Source organism: Montipora capricornis, chromosome 9 (assembly GCF_036669925.1).
Source record: "Montipora capricornis isolate CH-2021 chromosome 9, ASM3666992v2, whole genome shotgun sequence".
Classification (NCBI taxonomy): Eukaryota; Metazoa; Cnidaria; class Anthozoa; order Scleractinia; family Acroporidae; genus Montipora; species Montipora capricornis.
Genome location: NC_090891.1, coordinates 6,552,520 through 6,566,761, shown reverse-complemented (window position 1 = coordinate 6,566,761; position 14,242 = coordinate 6,552,520). Strand labels below are relative to the sequence as shown.

The window sequence follows — 14,242 nt, the reverse complement described above, 5'->3', positions numbered from 1 at the left end:
AAAAGTGGAAACCTCGTACCTCGTATTAGTCGCCATGCCCTCTCACCCTACCCCCAAGTCAAGGATCGAGGCAAGCAGTGTTCATGAAATCCTGATATTTTATTTCCGCGTAGCTTTTACACTAATTTCAGTGGGGTTTTTTTACATTACACTGGTTTGTTAAGCATCCATTTCTTCTTTTTCATCTTTGGGTAATGGCATAAAGCAGTGACGTCATGCCTTACTTCCAGTCCCTCTCGGGTTCATCTGCCCATTCTGGGTCGCAGTTCATTTCTCGGGCAGCTGCACACAAACTTCGTCGGTCCAGTTCTTGTATCTTAAGAGAGCGCAAAAAGCGTAATAGATTGTTAGAGATTTTCTAATGAAATCCAGGCCTACGCTTTTTTGAGGTTTGGCTCTTTTTCTACCTAGTAATATCTTCCTGTTTCCTGGGTGTTTTTTTTTCTGTTTTTTTTTTTTTGTTTTGCTTTGTTTTTTTGTAATGTTCAAATTCAGTTTTACCTTGCTTCTCTTATACCCGCGTCCTTTTAAGGAAAGGTGAAAGCCATCAGTTTCTTGCAGGACCAATGCCAGTGTTACCGTTACAACACAAACAGCTACAAATGTAGTTTTCATGGTAAAATAACTTCAGACGTTTATCAAGGTTGTCGGAGAAGGATTACTTGTTATGACTTGAGATACCTTGAAGCGTTTATTTATATCATAACCATCACTAGTCCAACCTGATGTCATGACAATTTAGTTCATTTAATTTTTGGATTTGTAATTTAATGTCGTCTTGTAGTGACTATTTCTGTGTTCAAAGCAGCACCAAGGTCAGACTCTGTAAAGAATTATTGCCTGTAATTTGCGCACCGAGTCCCTAATCATCCCCGTCTATGTATGTGGCCATATGCGTGACGCCGTTGTTATAATTTTGTTCGAAGTTATCGGCAATTAGATACTTTCCTTAAATGATCTAATGTCTAAGATAAGAGGCTCTCGTTCATTAATTTGCGGTTTGCTAAAGGATAAGGAAGACTAACATTAAAATAATTAGAGAACTGGGTAGGATGAGCTAAACTCGTCCTTTTTTTCCTCTTGGTTTCAATGCGAAGGCAATATTTATTAAAACCTTTTACTTCTACACCATAAAACAATATATCTTATTCAGCAAAAACAGCAACATTGCACGTGCCTTTTGAATTGTGTTTACAAAACTCTTTTCCTGTACCTATTTATGCAACGTAAAATGGCCACCTCTGGAAGGAGCACACAACAGCCTTTCTTTTTTTCTTCTTTCGCAGCATAAAACATTGTTTGAATCTAAAAAACTGCGATAAAATATTCGATAATATTGTAAAGAAATAAGAAAACAGACAAGCTAAGGAGCCAGTCGGCTGCAAAAGATAGAAGTCATGTGATGATAATGACGCCCAAATTAGTTGCCGTTGTCTCTTTATTTGCTCTCGATTGTAATGTTACATCTGGACTCCTTTGTGAATTAGACAAAAAAAATGTTCGCACCCTTTTTTCGAATATATTTTCGTTCGTGCGCTAACTTTTTCATTCGTTGAAAGCTATAGACTGATAGCCGAAAGCTTATGTTTTTTAATCTCTTCTAACCAGAGAACGTTTTTACATATTTAAAAAAAAATTAAAGTTTGGTCATTTTGAACATCTGATTATGTCATGGGTATCATCTGCACTTAAGTTACTGACACCTCAATTGTTCGCTGCTTGAGTTAAAGAGCCCGGCTTGCGAAAGAAGCGAATAAACTGAAGAGTGAAGGCGCGTTTACACTTGGCAATTTTTGCCGCAGCAACCTGATGCAAATTTTGTCACGCTCGAGTGTAAACCGGGTGCGATGTCAATGCAATTTTGAAAATGTTGCTTAGTTAACTGTGCATCGAGTCTCATCCTGAGAATTTCGAAAAATATCAAGATTTTGAAATCTGTGAAATTAAAGCGACAGGATTTTTCTTCTGAAGTGTTAGTCACTGCGATTGAGGAAAAATGTAATTTTACCTAAAAAGCAAATGCCAATCAGGGAGCTCCTGGAGGCGGGAATGGAAACGAGACATTTCAAACGGCTTTTTTCTCACAAACTAGCCGTACGACCCCACCTTAAAATTTCAGGATTTCCTCAGCGAGAAAAAAATAATCGTTTATAGAAATAAGTAGTTTATACTGTCAGACAGGTTTTTCGCAGATGACAAAAAACGTTGATTTTCGTCTATTTTGATAATAACTGAAAAAAATGTCCGATAGATCTTTTCAAAAGAATGTTGACGTTTTCGTCTTCATATTGTTTACTAATTCCCAAAATGTTGACCCTAATCGTACGGCTAAGTTTTGAGAAAAAGGCCTTTGCAATGTCAAGTTTCCAGTACCCCCTCCAGGAGCTTGGTCACTATATTCAGCATTTTCCGCTGATTTGCATTTAGTTTTGTCGTAAAATTACATTTTACATCAATTGTAGTGACAAATACTTCAGAAGAGACATCCTGTTGCTTTAATTTCTCATATTTCAAAATATTGACCTTTTTCTTCGGAAAAATGTAGTAAGCCACCTTTTAAAGTGGAAACCTCGTACCTCGTATTAGTCGCCATGCCCCCTCACCCTACCCCAAGTCAAGGATTGAGGCAAGCGGTGTTCATGAAATCCTGATATTTTATTTCCGCGTAGCTTTTACACTAATTTCAGTGGGGTTTTTTTACATTACAGTGGTTTGTTAAGCATCCATTTCTTCTTTTTCATCTTTGGGTAATGGCATAAAGCAGTGACGTCATGCCTTACTTCCAGTCCCTCTCGGGTTCATCTGCCCATTCTGGGTCGCAGTTCATTTCGCGTGCTGCTGCACACAAACTTCGTCGGTCCAGTTCTTGTACCTTAAGAGAGCGCAAAAAGCGTAATAGATTGTTAGAGATTTTCTAATCAAATCCAGGCCTACGCTCTTTTGAGGTTTGGCTCTTTTTCTACCTAGTAATATCTTCCTGTTTCCTGGGTGTTTTTTTTTTCTGTTTTTTTTGTTTTGTTTTGTTTTTTTGTGATGTTCAAATTCAGTTTTACCTTGCTTCTCTTATACCGTCCATTTCCGGAAAAGTAATAGCCATCAGTTTCTTGCAGGACCAATGCCAGCGTTACCGCTAAAACACAAACAGCTACAAATTTAGTTTTCATGGTAAAATAACTTCAGACGTTTATCAAGGTTGTCGGAGAAGGATTACTTGTTATGATTTGAGATACCTTGAAGCGTTTATTTATATCATAACCATCACTAGTCCAACCTGATGTCATGACAATTTAGTTCATTTAATTTTTCGATTTGTAATTTAATGTTGTCTTCTAGTGACCATTACTGTGTTTAAAGCAGCACCAAGGTCAGACTCTGTAAAGAATTATTGCCTGTAAATTGCTTACCGAGTCCCTAATCATCTCCGTCTATGTATGTGGCCACATGTGTGACGCCGTTGTTAAAATTTTGTTCGAAGTTATCAGCAATTAGGTACTTTCCTTAAATGATCTAATGTCTGAGATAAGAGGCTCTCGTTCATTAATTTGCGGTTTGCTAAAGATAAGGAAGAGTAACATTAAAACAATTAGTGAACTGAGTAGGATCAGCTAAACTCGTCCTTTTTTCTCCCTTGGCTTCAATACGAAGGCAATATTTATTAAAACTTTTTACTTCTACACCATAAAACAATATATCTTATTCTGCAAAAACAGCAACATTGCGCGTGCCTGTTCAATTGTGTTTACAAAACTATTTTCCTGTATCTCTCTATGCAAAGTTAAATGGCCACCTCTGGAAGGAGCACACAGCAGCCTTTTTTTTTTTTTTTCGCAGCATAAAACATTGTTTGGATCTAAAAAACTGCGATAAAGTATTCCATAATATTGTAAAGAAATAAGAATAGAGACAAGCTAAGGAGCCAGTCGGCTGCAAAAGATAGAAGGCATGTGATGATAATGACGCCCAAATTAGTCGCCTTTGCCTCTTTATTTGCTCTCGATTGTAATGTTACATCTGGACTCCTTTGTAAATTGGTGAAAAAAAAATTTTTTTTTCGCACCCCTTTTTCGTATATATTTCCGTTCGTGCGCTAACGTTTTCATTCGTTAAAGGCTATAGACTGATAGACGAAAGGTTATGTTTTTTAATCTTTTTTAACCAGAGAACGTTTTTACATATTTAAAATAAATAAATAACGTTTGGTCATTTAAAACATCTGATTATGTCATAGGTATCATCTGCCCTTAAGTAACTGACACCTCAATTGTTTGCTGCTTGAGTTAAAGAGCCAGCAACCTGATGCAAATTTTGTCGCGCTCGAGTGTAAACCGGGTGCGATGTCAATGCGATTTTGAAAATGTTGCTTAGTTAACTGTGCATCGAGTCTCTTCTTTGTTAGCGTGAATTTCAGCTGACGTAAGCGTCATTGGGAGAGAGAGAAAGATAGGCCTCTCTGCGCGAGTGACTTAGAAAGCGGAAGAGGGAGATCAAAATTAAGGTTACTTTTTTGTGAGGGAGTAGTTTCGCGCTGTTCTTGCCTTACGACTGAAAAATGTATTTGTACGAATACAGGCCCCAAAAAGTGCTATAGTGTGTTTAAGGCATTTATGTCAGGGTGTTGATGAAGAGGATATAAGAGTGGAGAAGTTGAAAATGCCAAATATTTAATACGGGCAGACAATCCAACTAAAATATCCTGTGTTAGCACACAAACATGTTCGTGTTATCGCCTCTTGATAAAAAATTTCACCGCCATTGTAGCATAAAAATGCTAAACAAAAACATACCCCTCGTTTAAAGAGGAAACCTCGTACCTTGTATTACTCGATGGTCGCAGACCATGGCCCGTCCCCCCACCCCCAAGTCAAGGATCCAGGCAAGCAGTGTTCATGACATCATGATAATTTATTTCCGCGTAGCTTTTACATTAATTTCAGCGATTTCTACATTACAGTAGTTTGCCATTCATTTCTTCTTTTTCACCTTTGGTTAATGGCATAAAGCAGTGACGTCTTGTCTTACTTCCAGTCCCTCTCGGGTTTATCTTCCCATTCTCGATCGCAGTTCATTTCGCGGGCAGCTGCACACAAACTTCGTCGGTCCAGTTCTTGTACCTTCTGAGAGAGCAAAAACCGTAATAGACTATTAGTTAAATGTAGAAAAAAAGATCGAGGAAGGAAATATGATACTACTACGGAAGCCAGGCAGTATTTTTCTCATTTTTATTTTTGTTTAAAAAAATCGTTAAAGTTGGGTTAGCACTTTCACTATGGACCCTAAGACGTTTAATTAAACCCGTCACAATCATTTATGAATGTAAATTGAAACCTCTCATTGCAAGGTTTTAAAGCCACGTAGAGTGGTTTTATTAAAGGGCCAGTGTCACGCTATCTTAGTCAAACTTCAAAACACTAAAAGACGTCCTTGCGTCAATGAAAACCAAAAAATAATGTTTTAGTTTTGCTGCCATTGACCATTGAAGGGCACTGAAACTATCCTTTGTTATTTGCAGCCAAGGATGGAGGGGATAAGAATGGATTGAAACTTGAAAAAACTGGCCAATTTTTTTTTTTCCAGTTTGGAGACATTGTTTTCAGAAAGACGGCACCAAATACGAATAGCTCTTTGTGCCATAAATGTACTTTTCATATCTAGTCAGTAGGTTGTCAGGAATGTTGTACGTGTAAGCTGAAGTACTAATTTAGATTTTTTACCCATTTTTGAACTGAAAACAGCAAATTAAACATGATAGTGGCCCTTTAAGTTTAAGGTGTTCGTAAGAAAGCGATTTTCTGATAAATCCACGCTTACGCTTTTTTGAGGTTTGGCTCTTTTCATACCTATTAACATCTTCCTGCTTCCTGTTATTATTATTTTTTTGTGGTAGTGTGTTCTTTTTTTTTTTTTTGTTTTTTTTTTTTTGTTTTTTTTTTTTTTTGCAATGTTCAACTCCAGTTTTACCTTGCTTCTTTTATCCCCGTTCCTTATGGGACTTCCGATTCCATCAGTTTCTTGCAGGATCAATGCCAACGTTACCGCTACAACGCAAACAGCTACAAATTTAGTTTTCATGGTAAATAAACTTCAAACCTTTATCAAAGATCTCTCAGAAGGATTACTTGTTATGACTTGAGATACTTTGAACCGTTTATTTATGTCATAACCATCACTTGTCCAACCTGATGTCATGACAATTTAGTTCATTTAATTTTTGGATTTGGATTTTAATGTCGTCTTCTAGTGACCATTACTGTGTTTAAAGCAGTACCAAGGTCAGACTCTGTAAAGAATTATTGCCTGTAAATTGCGTACCGAGTCCCTAATCATCTCCGTCTATGTATGTGGCCACATGTATGACGCCGTTGTTATAATTTTGTTCGAAGTTATCGGCAATTAGATACTTTCCTAAAGTGATCTAATGTCTAACTTCCTTCGTTCATTTGCGGTTGGCTAAAGGGCATAGAAGACTGACATTAAAGCAATTATTAATCAACTGTGTAGGATCAGCTAAACTGGTCCTTTTTTTTCCAAAAGTTATTAAAACCTTTTACTTCTACACCATAAAACAATATATCTTATTCAGGAAAAACAGCGACATTGCACGTGCCTGTTGAATTGTGTTTAAAATTAATTTCCTGTATCTATATATGCAACGTAAATAGCCACCTCTGGAAGGAGCACACAACAGCCATTTTTCTTTTTCTGTTTTTTTTTTTTTATTCGATAATGTTTTAAAGAAATTAGAAGACAGATAAGCTAAGCAGTCATTCGGGTGCAAAATGTAGAAGGCATGTAATGATAATGACGCCCAAATTAGTTGCCTTTGCCTCTTTATTTGTTCTCTTTTCTAATGGACTCAATTAGTCAAACAATTAAAGTTTGGTCATTTTAAACATCTGATTATGTCATAAGTATCATCTGCACTTAAGTTACTGACACCTCAATTGTTCGCTGCGTGAGTTAAAGAGCCCAGCTTGCGAAAGAAGCAAATAAAAGAGTGAAGACGCGTTTACACGCGATTTTTGCCGCAGCAACCTGATGCAAATTTTGTCGCGCCTACCTGTAAACCAGGTGCGATGTCAATGCAATTTTGAAATTGTTGCTTAGTTAACTGTGCATCGAGTCTCTTCCCGACGTTTTCGAAAGGAAACGCCTTTGTTAGCGTGAATTTCAGCTGACGTAAGCGTCATTCGGAGAGAGAGAAAGATAGGCCTCTCTGCGCGAGCGACTTAGAAAGCGGAAGAGGGAGATCAAAATTAAGGTTACTTTTTTGTAAGGGAGTAGTTTCGCGCTGTTCTTGCCTTACGACTGAAAAATGTATTTGTACGAATACAGACCCCAAAAAGTGCTATAGTTTGTTTAAGGCATTTATGTCAGGGTGTTGATGAAGAGGATATAAGAGTGGAGAAGTTGAAAATGCCAAATATTTAATACGGGCAGACAATCCAACTAAAATATCCTGTGTTAGCACACAACCATGTTGCATAAAAATGCTAAACAAAAACATACCCCTCTTTTAAATTGGAAACTTCGTACCTCGTATTAGTCGATGGTCGCAGACCATGCCTCGTCCCCCTACCCCCAAGTCAAGGATCCAGGGAAGCAGTGTTCATGAAATCCTGATAATTTTTTCCCGTAGCTTTTACATTAATTACAGTGTTTTGTTAAGCATTCATTTGTTGTTTTATCTTTGGGTAATAGCATAAATCAGTGACGTCATGTCTTCCAGTCCCTCTCGGGTTCATCTGCCCATTCGCGGGCAGCTGCTCACAAACTTCATCGGTCGAGTTCTTGTACCTTCTGCGAGCGCAACGAAATATGATACAACGGAAACCATGCAGTATTTTTCTGATTTTTATTTTGTTTAAAGAAGTCGTTAACATTGGGTTAGCATTTTCACTATGGACCCTAAGACGTTTAATTAAAAACAATCATTAATCATTGCAAGGTTTTAAAGCCACGTAGAGTGGTTTTGTTAAAGGGCCAGTGTCACGCTATCTTAGTCAAACGTCAAAACACTAAAAGACGTCCTTGCATCAGTGAAAACCAAAAAATAATGCTGTAGTTTTGGTGCCAATGACCATTGAAGTGCGCTGAAGCTATTCTTTGCTGTTTGTAGCCAAGGATGGAGGGGATGAGAATGGATTGAAACTTGAAAAAACTGGCCTTTTTTTTCAAGTTTGGAGACAGTGTCTTTAGAGAGACACCAAAACGTAAATACTAGTAGCTCTTTCTGCCATAAATACTTTTCATATCTTGTCAGTAGGTTGGTTTAACACTCTTTTGGTTGCCTCTACTTTTTTCTGCGAGTGTACCTTCGTAACAAAAACGGCTTAGAACTTACAACTGACTGTCAAGTATAGTTGCAGCATTTTAATGCTGTTTGATACCAACCTTTCAACCTCATGTCAATCGTATGTCATGGAACACCTTGCAAACAAAGCACTCATATGCATGCGCGGTTAGTTCGGTTGAACTAGCTTCAGGTCCATTTCTACCATTATTTTTTCTTTTTATATCCGGAAAAATGGAAAAGAAAAAGGGAGCAGTTTGCCCCACGTATATACGCTGCTTCGTGACCGGTCCATCTTAGCGGTCCGTATTGCAAAGTTCGGACCGCTCAGAGAACTAATCAGAATTCTCTTTTTCATCTTGGACCAGTTTGCCTATATAATAAACTAGTTATCCTTTCTTTACGCTTGTGCCTGTTCCAGGCCGAATTCGTGGAGAAGATGTTGATTTTGGCCACAATCAAAACAACGTCAAGTCTGGAAACTACTTTCTCGTAAGACATTCAATTAATACCGCTGCCAAGGGCTAAATCAATTACTTATCAGTAATATCCCCAAGCATTTGTTCAGTTATCATTAACAGAAGGTCTCTCAAAAAAACCCAAAACATCCCTTGACATTTAAAGTACTCCAAAACTATACAGGATAAAAGTCTTTACAAAGCCTTCAATTTTTGTCATTTAACACTCTATATGCAAAGTAAAATGGCCACCTCTCTAAGAAGCACACATCAGCGATTTTCCTTTTTTTTAAAAGGATTCCTCGGTATTTATAAATAATGACACAAAAAGGTAAAAAGCTAGTCGGTGCAAAAGTTAAAAACCCGATAATTCTTATGGTGATATGATGACGTCCTAATTGATATGATTGCCTTTGTAATTAATGTCTCTTCTGGACTCCTTTACGTCTTTTGGGCAAAAAATTGAAGTTTGGTCATTTTAAACGTCTCTTTATGTTATAGGTACCACCTGCGTGTAGTGTTGTTCATGGCACCTCAATTGGGCCCCTTTGATAGAAGCTAATGAAAGAGTAAAATAGATTGCACATGAAATATAGTAATAACAAGTGTCATATCAGCACTAAACTTTTTGGTAATTCAAGTTTGTTTTAATTGCTTTCTATCTCAGTCAAGCGGTTGAATCTTCGGAAACGACTGACTCGGAAGCGTTCCAAAAATAAATCGTCTGTTTAAAACCCGCTTTGCGAAATTGTAAGATTTTATTCGAATATCTTACTTGCTTTCCTCCATTACTCGCTCGTGAACTCCTTTTTTCGACAAATTTTTGCGAGGCTATCCCAATACCCACTTAAACATGACGTGGTCGGTAGTATTCCACGAGAGCCAACGCAAGCTTCAGAGTTCATCCCAATAAAGCACGATCTAAGTTCCACCAGTCTGCCAATCTCTTAATTTTTTTCCCGAGGACTTAGAAAAGACGGCCATGTCAACAATTTAAAGTGCGACTAAACTCAAATATTTTTCTTTCCTAGTATATATCTCTCCATCCAAAGCAAACATATGTCACCATTGTCTCCCACAATTTCGCTTTTTCTGTGCGGTGCACGCCACGTAAACTTGGCAGAGCAAGCAGTAATTTTAACGCACGATTGTGAGGCATGGGCATATTCTCAATTGTACGTCACAAACTTGTTGCAATGCAAATGATTTGCATTGCAAATCAGTTTGTGACGTAAAATCGCGAATAGAACCATGCCTCACAGTCGTGGGTCCAAATTTCTGCTAGTTTTGATAACTTTGCGAAATTTGGGGTAGGAATGGTAAAACATGTTTGCTTTTGGTGGGGAGAGTAATATTGTAGGCGAAAAACATTTGACTTTATGTGCATTTTTAATGTACGTCATCACTTAAAGTTTCAAGGCGGTTTGCGATTGTTCCGTATAAAATTCAGTTCATATGATCATCCCAAGGTTGTTCCAACTTTGTTTAAGTTATAAAATGAAACTAATGTTGGTTTTTGTTGTTCTTTCACTTTCTAGTGTGCCGGCTTGATTATTCACAAACATTACTTGGCCAATGCTATGGTTCTTGAGGTAAATGAAATTCTGTATTCCTGATGATGACACGTCAGTCAGTGGCCTTTCTTTCGGTGGAGATTAGCAGGCATGATGACGCATATTCTCTTCGAAGGGAGAGAGACGTCTCGATGTGCTCATAGGGGCCTCACCAAATTTGCCGACACAAAAAGGTTTTCGTCATCATGTACACGAGGCGTGTATTATTATTTTTTTTTTATTTATTTTTATTTATTTTTTTTTGCATCTCTAATACCCTGACTTGTTTTTGGCTTATTACGTGAACTGAACTTAAATGGGCACCGTCATGATAAATTTAGTGTTTTTAGGTCAAAACTAGATACAAATCTAAATTAGTACTCTAGCTCACACGTATAACATTCCTGACAACTCACTGAGATGATACGAAATATATGGCACAAAGAGCTATTAGTAATTAACTTTTGGCGAATTTCAGTGGACAACGTCTCCAAAGTTGAAAAAACTCGCCAATTTTTTTTTTTTTTCAAACTTCAATCCATTTCCATCCCCTCCATCCTTGGCTGCAAACAACAATGAATAGCTTCAGAGCTGCTTCAATGGTCATTGGCAACAAAACAACAGCATTATTTTTTGGTCTTCACTGACGCAAAGTCGTCTTTTAATGTTTTGAATTTTGACTAAAATAGCATGACACTGCCCCTTTAACGGCTTTCAGTGTAACTGTGCAGAGAAAGTTACGCATAAGTAGTTAAGGCCCGTTTTAAACGTCGCTTGTTACATGTGCCGAATCTAATGCAAATGAGAAAAATCTATTGTTTTCGCTCATTTGCATTAGATTCGGCACATGTAAAATGCGACGTTTTAAACGGGCCTTACTTAGTAATTCAATTGTCTTTTATCTTTCCGGTAGTTGGGTTATCTTGAGTTGAATAGTGTGTGATCTTTTACACAGTCTTTTCTAAAGACTTTTGAGAACGCTTGTTTGAAGTGTGGTCATGCAGCCGTGGTTAGGCCGATTTTTGTGATCTTTCCATCCATCGTTCTTTTACGATCGTTACTCTGGATCCTGACCCAAAAAGTCGTAGCCATTGGGGGCATCATCATGACCGAGATATCGGGGAATCTTTGTTTGCATTTTCTGCGTCATTAGCTCGGGGCTATCGTTTTCTAATCAGTCAGCTGATAATTAATCACTGATTGTTGAAAGTGCATTGCATCATTAGCCCTGTCTGAAAATTTCAGCCACTATATCAGATAATCTCTGAGCAACGATGCTTTGAAAATTCGAAATTTTAGCGCATTTGCCTCCCAATAATTTATCGAGATTTGATGACTAGTTACTGTCTCGTTACCAAATTAAATCCAAAAGGCTTAAAATTGAAGATTTAACGAAGTGTAAAATTCTTTTTATATTTTGTCACTAGGCTACTTTCACGAGGTTGTCATTTTGCTAAAATATCAGAATTCAGTTTGTTTTTTCTTTTCTTATTTAAATTTTGTATCCTCAGTGGGGTAAAAATAACAGTAGCTCCAATTAGCATGAAACAAGCAAAACCTGATAGATTCTGGTACTTGTAGTCAAATGACGTCATCATGCAAATGTCGTATTTGTAAATATCATGATTCCTGGCATGTTAATAAAACAAGAGGTAAACAATGGCGTCAGAAAAGTGAACATTCCCTTTTTCGAGGTTTCGTTATAATGCTTGACTGTCATTTGCTTTCTCAGATGACTCCAGGTGAACTGAAGTTTGCCTTGAGCGTGGAAGCCGCTTTGAACCGCATCCCGGAGCCTGAGTATCGTCAACTTGTGGTGGAGATGTTGATGGTTCTTTCGCTGGTGATCGAGTACAATCCTGACCAAACGCTTGGAGACACTATCGATGTGGACGAGTTGGTCTGGGAAGGCCATAATTTTTATCTCAACGACCAGGTTAGTAGGAAAGTAAACAGATCTCCTGGTAGGTCTGTGACGTCAGGCAGCCGGAAATGATCTACGCCGCTACTGGATTTAGTGTAATTGAACGTGGCCTCCAGTTTATATCCCAAGAATTTCTTTTGAAAAGATCATTTTTTGCTTTCAACTTTGACTAATATCCCTTTGACACAAAAAAAAAACGAGTGGTTTGCTTAAATATTCTTAAGATTAGTGGTAATCACACCGACCTCGCACAAACACCAATCCGACTGAAGAGGTTTTCTCTTTTAAGCATGATCATAGTTGAGCAAAATACATCGTGAGGTAGGTAAAACCTTGTTTATCCGACAAGGATGTGGTTGAGAAGCCTTAGCGAGTAACGGGGTTTCGTTGTGGAACACAAAGATATTCATGGAGTGCCAAAAAACTTAGCTGAAAATCCAAGAACAGCTAACAACGAGTAAGAAGAAGAATTACTTTATTTCTAAACTGCCTTTCCAACATTACTTTAGCATTCAACAAGCATTTAAGAATTGTGCTACCAACCTTTAGGCCTACTGTAGTTTATACGTCGACGCATTGTCACATTGACCGAACCCAGTGTTGCCAATAGTAACTTCCCCCACAAAACCTTAAATTTGACTAAGTTGTCAAGCAGAGGCTGCCAGGCCTAGAAATGGACCAAGATGCAAAAGGCACGTGCAGATTAATCTATTTTGTGAATGGGTTTCTCGAGAAATTGTGGTGCTGCGTCGGTGGGATAATGAAACACCAAAAAATTAGGTTTCGTGTGTTAGATCTCCGTCAACCATCCAGTCTTTACGGTGCTGATTCGATTTTCTTATGATACTCTTGTGACCTCACCGTCTTCATCGACGTACGGATTTTCTCAGCCCCAAATGTATCCTCCCCTTTCGTCTTCCGAATATTTATTCAGTTTCAATCTAACAGAATTCTCTTGTTGCACATTTTAGATGAATATCAAAGGTGATTCGACAATGTGCTGTGCTCGCCCTCCCCAAGAGAAAATCAGCTGCGGTGGTGCTGCGGGAATCTGCCGTTACTTCTATGATACTGCGCCCAGTGGCCGCTTTGGGACTATGACGTATTTTTCTAGAGCTGTTGCCGAAAGACTTAGCTTCTTGCCTCATCAAAGTGAATGCGTGGTTTCGTAAGCTTGCTATTGTCTGTGAAAAATTACCTCGGTCCTAAACCCCTTAAATCTCAGCGATGTGTGGCAAATCTTATGTAATATTTCAAAGCCGATACTTAAATGGAGTCAATAACCATCGTCGACCAGTAAGTTTCGTTTGGAGGACAAGCAGAGATTTGTACTGAACTCCAGTTTTGCATGAGGATTAGAAATGCGATCTCGGACTCATTTATCATAAATTTCGCAGGAAAAAGATAGCAATTTATATGAAAACGCTTTGACATGAGTTCTGAATGCGATTTTCACTCTTCTGGGCTACTGGTTCTGGCGATTTAATGAGCAAGATGCGCACCGTGTGAATAGTAAATAAATATAATATTTAAAAGTCGCCCACCGATGTTGCCAGCCATAAAGACAGTATTAGTTGACTACAGCTCTAATATTTGTTAGGGACCAGTTACTTGTAAAGATATGAGCAAATTTGAACGGATGGAAATGTTTCTTGCATTAACCCCTCTCTCTCTCTCTCTCTCTGACGAGGGGATAAATGAGCAGAGCTAGCGGTTTGAAATCTTGGTGCACTCTTACGCCCCATGCAAACGGACGCAACGTTGGGTGTTACATGTTGCGTCCGTTTGTTTGCACACCTTTTTGCGTGTTATTGCGTGTTGCTAAGAGTTGTTGCACGAAGCCTTGTTGAAACTGATCAAACTTTTAAGGCAAAAGCCCTCAACATTTCTTTTGTTCCGTGATCGCCGAAGCGTAGCGCAACAATGTTGGATGGGGTTTGCACAACTCTTCCAACATTGCTGGGGCCACACACACGCATTACATATGATCCCCATGGAGATAAAAATGCATTAACAT

At 38.3% G+C, this 14,242-nt stretch overlaps 1 protein-coding gene and 3 long non-coding RNA genes across 4 annotated transcripts in view; 1 reads left to right on the top strand and 3 right to left on the bottom strand.

The window, feature by feature from the left end:
• The window catches only part of LOC138016809 (phosphorylase b kinase regulatory subunit alpha, liver isoform-like), an 84,544-nt gene extending 70,781 nt beyond the window's left edge, over nt 1-13,763 (top strand). Inside the window, exons 34-36 of the mRNA XM_068863998.1 lie at nt 10,287-10,340; nt 12,034-12,237; nt 13,197-13,763. Of these exons, the coding sequence (XP_068720099.1) occupies nt 10,287-10,340; nt 12,034-12,237; nt 13,197-13,397 (459 nt within the window). The 3' untranslated portion in view covers nt 13,398-13,763. The remainder of the gene's footprint in view (nt 1-10,286; nt 10,341-12,033; nt 12,238-13,196) is intronic.
• LOC138016811 (uncharacterized) lies at nt 81-669 on the bottom strand. The gene is made up of 2 exons (XR_011125879.1): nt 502-669; nt 81-316 (listed from the first exon to the last, which is right to left on the bottom strand). It is a non-coding gene; the product is annotated as an uncharacterized lncRNA (long non-coding RNA).
• LOC138016813 (uncharacterized) lies at nt 2,637-3,218 on the bottom strand. Its single transcript, XR_011125880.1, has 2 exons — nt 3,054-3,218; nt 2,637-2,872 (listed from the first exon to the last, which is right to left on the bottom strand). It is a non-coding gene; the product is annotated as an uncharacterized lncRNA (long non-coding RNA).
• LOC138016810 (uncharacterized) lies at nt 4,884-6,124 on the bottom strand. The gene is made up of 2 exons (XR_011125878.1): nt 5,959-6,124; nt 4,884-5,114 (listed from the first exon to the last, which is right to left on the bottom strand). It is a non-coding gene; the product is annotated as an uncharacterized lncRNA (long non-coding RNA).
• Nucleotides 13,764-14,242: the final 479 nt, after the last annotated feature.